We start from the raw sequence: 9205 nt of genomic DNA on the forward strand, positions 1-9205 counted from the left end.
GCGCGCGTGTGTGTGTGTGTGTGTGTGTGTGTGTGTGTGTACAGGGTGTCCCGTAAGTTTTGGCCAGTCGCTTTTGTGTAGATAGTGCGGATTAAACTGAGTCGAAAAATCTTTTACCATTTTGCAATTTTCGCGATAACAAAATATCAATTACTAAAAATCGCTGAATATTGATTTTCAATAAATTTTTACTCGTATACTATCAACTTTACAGAAAAACAACGAGAGACAAAAATTGTTTATTTTCTTCTTATAAAGTTCTGAAAATTTTTTCAAAATTTTTTCAGAATTTTTTAATACCACATTTTCTCATGTTAGTACAAATAAGAAAATGCAATACTAAAAAGTTGATAAAAAAATTTTGAAAAAAAAAATTCTTAGAATTCTATGAGAAGAAAATAAATGATTTTTGTCTCTTGCAGTGTTTCTGTAAAGTTGATAGTATTTGAGTAAAAAATTGTTCAAAATCAATATTTGGCAATTTTTCGTAATTAATATCTTGTTAACTATCGCGAAAATTGCAAAATGGTAGAGGATTTTTCGACTCAGTTTAGTTCGCTCTATTTACACAAAAGCGATTGGCCAAAATTTACGGAATATCTTGTAAATATAATATAATATTTTTTCCGACCCCTGGTTAAAATTTTTCTCAGAATTTTTTATATAATTTTTCAGAATTTCTATATATTTTATAACTTTCTCACATTTTTTATATAAATTGGAACATTTCTCAGAAAATCTACATCTTTCCTCAGAATTTTTCATATATGTTAATTATGGAATACCGTAAGATTTCTAAGATTTTTTGTAAATATATTTTCTGATGAAATGTTATAAGATCTAAATAATTTTTAAATATTTTTTTTAATTATATGATAAGAAATTTCAGAATATTTCAGAATTCACTTGTATAAAAAATTCTGAGAGAAGATGTAAACTTTATAAATATTTCTCAGTATTTCTGAAAAATGTTCCAATTCGTAAAAAAATTATGAGAAAAATTTTCACCGGGGGAATTAGAAAAAAGAAGATAAATGAAAACAAAAAAAAACAATAATATTGCAAAAGTAAAGAATTCGATAGCTATCGAATTATAAGTCAAAGTACGCGTTATACAAGAATAATCATCGTTAATGATAGTCATCGTTAATGATAATCATAATGTAATAAAAGTCATCTTTACTGTAGAAAAATAGGGGCTCTTAGAACATAGATTAATCATTTTGTGTAATTATAAACTGGATCGTATCACGTTTTATTTCCGGAATGGGATTCTGGTCAATGAGTTGTATAAGCCAGGAACGAAGTTCTCATCCGCGATGAATATTCAATAATATTCGAACAACTACGTTGGTAATACGTCATTCTTACGTATAATAATGAATGACTTGGCAGTTATTTATTAGCAATTACTTGAAACAATTTAAGATTAGAGAAACATTCAAGAGCAGTAAACTATTTATCCATAATTAATAACTCAATTAATTAATAACTAACACCTGATGTGTATTTTTATAAGTTATTCAGCGACAAATAGTTAATAAAAAATTATTTGAAAATTTACAATTAAAATATCTTTTATAAGAGCGCGTACGTTAATATATAATTGAATAAGAGTGTTATGAATGATGTCAGCAATAAGGGAACTCCCGATGAAGGAAAGAAAATTCTTCGGCTAGGTGTTTCCACCTGCGTCACACAGCTCACGAGAAACAGCTTCATCATGTTTCAGCCTTTTGTAACAGGTGCCAGGTAAAATTATCTGGCACTGACGAAATTGTTTTACAATCTTGATCTGTATTATGATTAATTTGCGTAAAAAATTAATTCTCCTAGATTTTATACATTATTCAATATGTATATTTATTGCTCAGTTTATGTATATGATAACGATATTATTAACAAATTTATCAAATAGTATATTTAAAACATTAGTTGATAAATATAATAGTTTATATAGTAGATTATAAATATAATAGTTTTCTAAAAACAACCTAAAAAACTAAAAAAATATATAGATAAGTACTGTACGTATTTATAACGAAATTTAAAAAAAAATTAGTATTTTATTAAAATAAAATATACATTAAATATTAAACAAAAGAAGATAAATGAAAAAAATATAAAATAGATACATTTCTCCAGTTTTTTAATTATTATTATTCGTTTATATAAAAGATATTAATATAAATAATAAGTAATAAATTGTTTTTATTGTCATATTATCAATAATAATATATACAGATGTTTTCTTTAATAATATATATATACATATAATAATTGATAAAAGAATTAATTACATGATCGACGCTGTAAATATATGGTTTGGCACGTGGCCATAAATTTTTAATAAAGTGGCGCCTGTGCAATAAGGAATTCCGATTATGAGCGCCCGCCGCATATATAATTAATTCTAGAAAAACTTAACTACGATGACAATCGGAAATATTAGATTTACTGGAAGTACATTTGTTCCGCCTGAATCATCTATTTTATATTAGTCCCCGAGAAGAAGGAAGCGGAAAAGAAACAAATTTATTCTATTCTAAAATTAATTCTAAGAAATCTCATCCTGGGCAGAAAATAATTTTAATTTGATTTTTTCCACGTATAAAATATATATTGTAAAAAGAAAATAACGTTTACCAAATTTCAGATTTATAAAAATGTAATTTACAATTAATAACACACAATGCCAAATAATTGCGTATTTAATTTATATTTACTTCCCATACAGCACAGAATTTGCAGCAATATCGCTGCAAAATTTTTGCAATATTGCTGCAACATGCAATGTTGCTATAACTTTTGTGCAACTTTGTTACTGATATATAGGATTATGTAACATAATATAAACATAATATTAATATAAAATACATTAAATAGGAAGTACGTATAATATCTATTTATTACTTCAGACCTTGACAGAATCTAATAAATCTGACGAAGTGTTGCAAAAGACTATTTAATTGCATATTAATTGATAGTCAATAGTGATTTACGTAAAAAAGCCTTTAAAATGCAAATGTATCATAGATATTGCATCGTTACTGAGAAAACAAATGTGATTAATATATGTATTAATTTAATTTTTTTGCATTTGGTTATTCACCTGTCAAGATGACGCACTTGATAGTTATCATATCTTTGAGTTCTGAGTTTCCTCGAGGATTTCTACGTTTTCTCGTAAAACGAGTTAGCGTAATTTTAATCAATATGGAGAAAAGAATCACGTACAAATATTGTACGTGACTTATACTTAAATCAATAAATATTAGACAAGAGAAACTAGAAAGAAAAAAAACGTTGAAAAATTTTAAGTTTTACTAAATAATAGTAAAATTTACAATTTTTTCAACTTAAAAAGATGTAATTATTTTACTTATTATTGAAAAATGCAAAATTTAAGGAATGGTGTTTACTCTTCTAGCATTTACTGTTTACTATCTTCTCTTCTAGCATTGTAATAACAAAAAGGCTTCCGCAAAGACAAGTAGGTTTATTTTTTCCGTATGAAAGGAAGAAAAGAGCATTTTTCGTGAAAGTTAGCAAAGCAATGGAAATATTCGAAGTAATCATCATTCGCGAGGAGATGATTTCGCCATCGTTATTAGAAGCCGCGAAAGATGACTTTTAAAATGATAATCCGCGCAGTAATTGTTCAAACAAATAATACATAAATATTTCAAATTATTTGCCAATTAATCTACTATGAAAAAAAAAATTGAATTTTTGCCTTATTTATTTGATTCATCAATTATAAAATTATTCATTTTTAATTTTTATATTGTGTCATCAAACGTTATGTATCACAAACTATATTTTATTATGACCGTTTTATTATTTATTATTATTAAAATGAACATTGAAATCAATGTGTTTATGTCTTTTTTCTTTTTATTTAATAAAATTGTTAATTCATATATTGTTTTTTTTTTTTATTATTTATTTATGCCATAATTATTAGGTATACTATAATATATTCAGCCAAATTATCCGGGACCCATTTTCCGTATGTTTTGTGCGGGATCCTTTGTTATATATAAAAATTAATTCTGAAAATTGTAACTAAGTAATTTATTATTAAAAATATTTAATAAAGGACCCCGCACTAATTTTATGTAAAATGAATCCCAGTCAAATTGGCTGAAATTTTATTATAATGTAGATCAGGATGTCCTGATGGGCACAAGGTCCAAAAATAGACGGTTTTCGAGATAAGTTGGATGTCAAATATTGGAAATTGGCTAAAAAAAAAAATCCAACATTTGATTTGTAATATCTCGAAAACTGTCCATTTTTGGATCTTGTGCCCATGAGGATTTTTGATCAGAACATCATGATCTACATTATAGTAAAATTTCAGTGAATTCGACTAGGATCCATTTTACATAAGATTTGCGCGGGGTCCTTTAATCGGAAATATAAAAATATTAATTCTAAATATATCAATACATTATTGTTATTTTATTTCCTTAAATTATGTCATTACATTATTCATTATATTTACATTATTCATAGTTATCAATATGCTTGACAGATTCATTATCGGCTGTGACAATTATTATTCAAAGTGCAAAGGGTTAAACAGTAATGGCTGCACACTCGCCCATAAAACGGTTGCACAATAAAGCGGAATCATCGCGGAAGGCACGCGCGATCTGGACTTTACGCGTGTTCTTGCGTGAGGCATGCGTGCAAGCTCTTCCATATATAAATACTCGTGTGTCAGTGGGAAAATCTCAGTCGGCCGATACTTGGTGCCTGTGTAGCTCTTCTCTCATCCAGCTACCACTGTTCAAAAGTTCACCACGTGATTTTCTTGCTTCTCGAAGGGAACAAAATTTCAAAAAGGAAGAAGAGAAGATATTTCACCTTTCAAGCAAACCCAAGTTTATTGTGCTAACATCTTTTTTCTTTAGAAAAGAAGCATGAAGATAAATTTATAAAGCAAAGAAAATCTAAAAAATAAATCAATAAAGCAGAGAAAAATCTAAAAAGAAAAAGAATCTCTTCAGTTTTCTGAAAGCGTGGTGATTTCGTTCTTAAAAAGACGCAACAAGAAGAATTTTTTATCCTTCCTGTGTTCTTGATATCTTCAGTTTGATCTAATATAACGTAATTCTTGAGTAAAAGAATCAATGGGACCAAGATCTTGCAAGTTCAGTAATCAATAACAATCAATTTGTTGAGGATCATAGATCAATTCAGCATCGAGTACGGTTCTCAGTAAAAAAATCCAAGTTTTGAGTTTACTTTGCAATTAGGAAATCAGCTAAGACCAATAATGAAAGGCAGACCAAGGGGATCGCTTCTAAGACTCTTGATTCTCATCCTGACGACGGTGGATCAGATGATGGTAATCTTGACAGCTCATCCCGGCGGTCATTATCATCGAGTCTCGAGGAGGATCCATCTGCCACGTGCGATGGAAGCTACCAAGAAGTTTCTCTGCAGAGAACCCCAATCGAGAGCTTACAATCTGAGGGATCTGGTGCACAGTATGCAACCAAGCGAGAGTGTGAATCAACCAGTGTACATTGTGGTGAAGAAGTGCGACAGCCACTCAGGCTGCTGCGTTAGCCCCGATCTCAGCTGCGCGCCGGTACAGTCGTCGATCTATCACGAGGACATGGAGGTCGAGGTTTGGAGTCTGTTGACGAATAGCACGAGGAGAGTATGGATTAGGATCGAACAGCATGGTAGGTGCAGCTGCGAGATCAGTAGTGCTAGTGAGAGACTTAGAGAAGACACTCGGCCACCTAGTATACAGATTCTTTGATCCTTGAAGTTTCTTGGATCCTAGATTCAGCACTGAAGCAGAGAACTGCAAGTAGATCGATCAGTAGTTGGCTGATTATCCTGCATTTCGATCGACACGCTGTGCTGGAAGAAGAATAACGTGGAGTGTCAATTGAAGTTGATTACTCAAGACTGGGATTCATTTTTTTAAATTTCTATTTGTGTACACTTTAATTTCTTAAGGTTTCCTTAAAATTGCATGTCGTGGTAGAACGGAGATTAAAGATGCGACAACACTAATTTGCTCGCTAAGAATTTTTAATATACAGTGCAATATTATAAAAAAACTGATATAAAGTGTTGATAAATGTATTTGTCAATTGTAGTTGAGAGACTGAGAACAGCTTTTATAATTAATACTCGACTTATCCGTTTACGGCTACATGATGGCAGAAAACAAGAAGCGATAAAGTGAAATTAGCAGACACTATACGGACTGTAAATTAGCTTAATTAACAAGTCTAATTAATAAATTAAGAATAGAAAATACAAAAAAAATCGCTCAATAAGTGATTGTGATTGTGAAGGATTATGTCATGAAGAATACAAAAATCATTATTTGGATGCGCGAGAAAAAGGAAACGAACCAAATAGGTAAATTTAAGAATTTAAAGATCCAATTTCGGTGACTAGTTTTCCGAAAAAAAAACTTCGATCCTTCAGTCGACGAAGATTTATATGTTTTATATATAAATACCTTATACAGACATCTATTTTTATTGAGGACCTCTATCTCTTGGTGATATCTTTCAATATTAACGTATTTATTATATTTCAAACCGTGCCAAACTTCTTTTTTATGCAATTTAGTGTGATAGAATAAATTTAAGAGCATTAGAATATCCCATTGGATATAAAAAATAAGCCTTTTAATATAACGCATGTTATATTTCTTTCTTGTGAATATTCTAAACATCCAAGATGTTCTATCTAAGTGATTACACGAAGTGAAGCTTAGCGACGATTATTATATTTTTAGCTGCCTCAAAGATTGTGATCGTGAATAGTTTAGAGACACTTAGAACTACTTTCAACCCTTTCGCCTACAACATCGTGTGAGACTCGTGATAAGGAAATCGGGCAAAACATGAGTATTACGGATGAGAACCGTGGTACGTCGTTCGTACAAAGCTTAATTTTTTTAATTTTTAAGAGAAAAGGGTTCATCGACATTGTGATACAAAGATCATATCAATTTGTAGTGATAATACCAAGTTTTAAAGTGAGATATACGTTGGTTCCAGCTACTCTTTTCATGTATTCACATTCGCGTTTTCAACGTGATCTTTACATGAAAATAATAACGTCGCGAAGCTAACAGCCACGTTAAATATAACTTCGCTATATATTTGCTAAATGCGATACTGTTCGTGCGAGTTCGTGGAGTTTACATTAGTTAAACAAAGTCCAGACGCAGCGGAAATAACTGCGTCTGTATGTAAATAGTTTTATACAAGGAGCGCGTGCCGTAAAATATTATAGTACTTCAAGAATAAAAAATAAGAAAGACTTTTTTGCGTCATAAGCGATTTTTTTACAAGTTTAACTTGTGTAAATAAGCAATGAATTTTTTAATACTTATTTTATCTCGAATAGATTTATACATTAAATAAGAAAAATTAAGTAATCGCGACTGTTATATAAGACGTAAAAAAGGACGTTTTATAATTTTGTCTGCAATACAGTATTTTGACAGTTTTAAATTTAACGCAATTTTAGAAAGCTAACCATTCGTATTATAATTAATTTATTTATTGATGATTATTTAATGTAGTAAAATAATAGTAAAATAATAACAGAAAATTGCGATCGATGTAAAATCAATGTGTCGAAAGGATTCAACAGTATTCTTGTAGCATCTAATTAGCAATTAATGAACTCGAATATTATTTAATTTTTGTATTAATTAATTTTTATATATCAAATAATTTATGAAAGACAAAACAATGAAAAAATGTTTATATAAAAATAAATTGCAGCTTTGGCTATTTTTATACTAATTCGTATAAATTTATTTCTACATATGTATATTTGTTACCTATATCTTTAATCTTTTTATTTAAATTTTTATTTCAGATAAAATAATTTCGACTGTTTTTCACTGAATCTTTTTAGACTTTCGTTCAATATTATTTTCGTAGGAAAAATTAATGATTTTTTCGTTTAAAGATTTCAAAAGAAGAAATAAGTAAAACATCTTATAAAATATAAGATTTGAAAAATTATAATAACTTTTACATTATAAAATTATTATAAATATCAAAGTTAATTCTTTATATATTTGAGAAAAATTGGTAAGTTTATAATTTTTTTTTCCATTCTCGAGAGAAGCTGGTATTAATTTTCAATTTTCACGACAGTTATTTTGTTATTAACTGTATCGCTTATCCGCCTGTCTACGAAAGACAAAAATAGCAAAACAATACGTATTCTCGATTTAGCGCGCAGACGTGTGAAAAGAATTGGACTGACGCCCAAATGAGAGCCAGCGGCGCCGTTAACGCCAACGCTCACAGACACTTTTTCTAAAATCAATCTTGAAAAAAAAAATCGTTAATTTGCGTACAATGAATGAAACTCGAATCACATACAAGTATTGTGTACAAATTATATAATATATTGTTTACTAAATGCATTTAATTTTGTACTGCATAAACACTTTAAAAACAATCTTTTTGGGATCGTCGATTAAAATAGATTTCAAAATGAATAAATCAAACTCGAAAAAGAAATAGAAATCTAACTTTGTTTTTTTAATTCTAAAATTTATTACTTTCTTATAATATTTTTAAAATAACAAAATTATTACAAAATCCTTTCCAACCCTTAAATCTTTATTTAAAAAAAAATCACTTTTTTAATTTTTCTTAGAATCTATTGATATATCATATTATTCTATATCTAGAACAAATATGAAAAAATGATACTTTTTTTTTCAACCGATTATAGGAACGTTAAAACATTTATTACATAAATGAATGAATCAGTTTACTGACGTTTAACATAACTGTGTGTTCGATAATATAAACTACATAGAATGTCTGGCGAATATAAGACGTACATTAGGCAGAGGAGATGCTGTGCGATATTACGAATATCGGGCATAAGGATATTTCGAACGCATTCGTCGGCCTCGTGTCCCTCGTCCTCGTCCCCCCTCATTGGCGGCCCCTCTAGCCGCATGTCCTCGCATTACAGGCTGTCCTTTAGAAATTAAAATGTTCCATGTTAACATTTATACATAAAACTTTTACAAAGTATTTTGAATATAAAAAATTATCTAAATTAGAGAGAGAGAGAGAGAGAGAGAGAGAGAGAGAGAAAGAGAAAGAGAGAGAGAGAGAGAGAGAGATGTTAAGCTAAACTTTTTAAAATAATTAGAATCTGATCGAAACTTTTGCCG

At 29.3% G+C, this 9205-nt stretch overlaps 2 protein-coding genes across 3 annotated transcripts in view; one reads left to right on the forward strand and one right to left on the reverse strand.

Moving 5' to 3' along the window:
* Window positions 1-4489: 4489 nt before the first annotated feature.
* On the forward strand, window positions 4490-6403 carry LOC108749095. Its single transcript, XM_018487614.1, has one exon. It carries the CDS (start codon window positions 5288-5290, stop codon window positions 5780-5782), a length of 495 nt encoding a protein of 164 aa, XP_018343116.1. The 5' UTR covers window positions 4490-5287; the 3' UTR covers window positions 5783-6403.
* A 2372-nt stretch (window positions 6404-8775) lies between these two features.
* Window positions 8776-9205, reverse strand: part of LOC108749098 (nucleoprotein TPR-like) — an 11640-nt gene continuing 11210 nt past the window's right edge. For both annotated transcript variants that reach the window (XM_018487617.1, XM_018487616.1), the window contains exon 12: window positions 8776-9006. In XM_018487617.1, coding sequence (XP_018343119.1) covers window positions 8891-9006 — 116 coding nt within the window. In that variant the 3' untranslated portion in view covers window positions 8776-8890. The remainder of the gene's footprint in view (window positions 9007-9205) is intronic.

Source organism: Trachymyrmex septentrionalis, unplaced genomic scaffold, assembly GCF_001594115.1.
Source record: "Trachymyrmex septentrionalis isolate Tsep2-gDNA-1 unplaced genomic scaffold, Tsep1.0 scaffold266, whole genome shotgun sequence".
Classification (NCBI taxonomy): domain Eukaryota; kingdom Metazoa; phylum Arthropoda; class Insecta; order Hymenoptera; family Formicidae; genus Trachymyrmex; species Trachymyrmex septentrionalis.

Coding starts and splice junctions, on each gene's coding strand:
- LOC108749095 (XM_018487614.1), top strand. CDS start 5,288: ATGAAAGGCAGACCAAGGGGATCGCTTCTAAGACTCTTGATTCTCATC.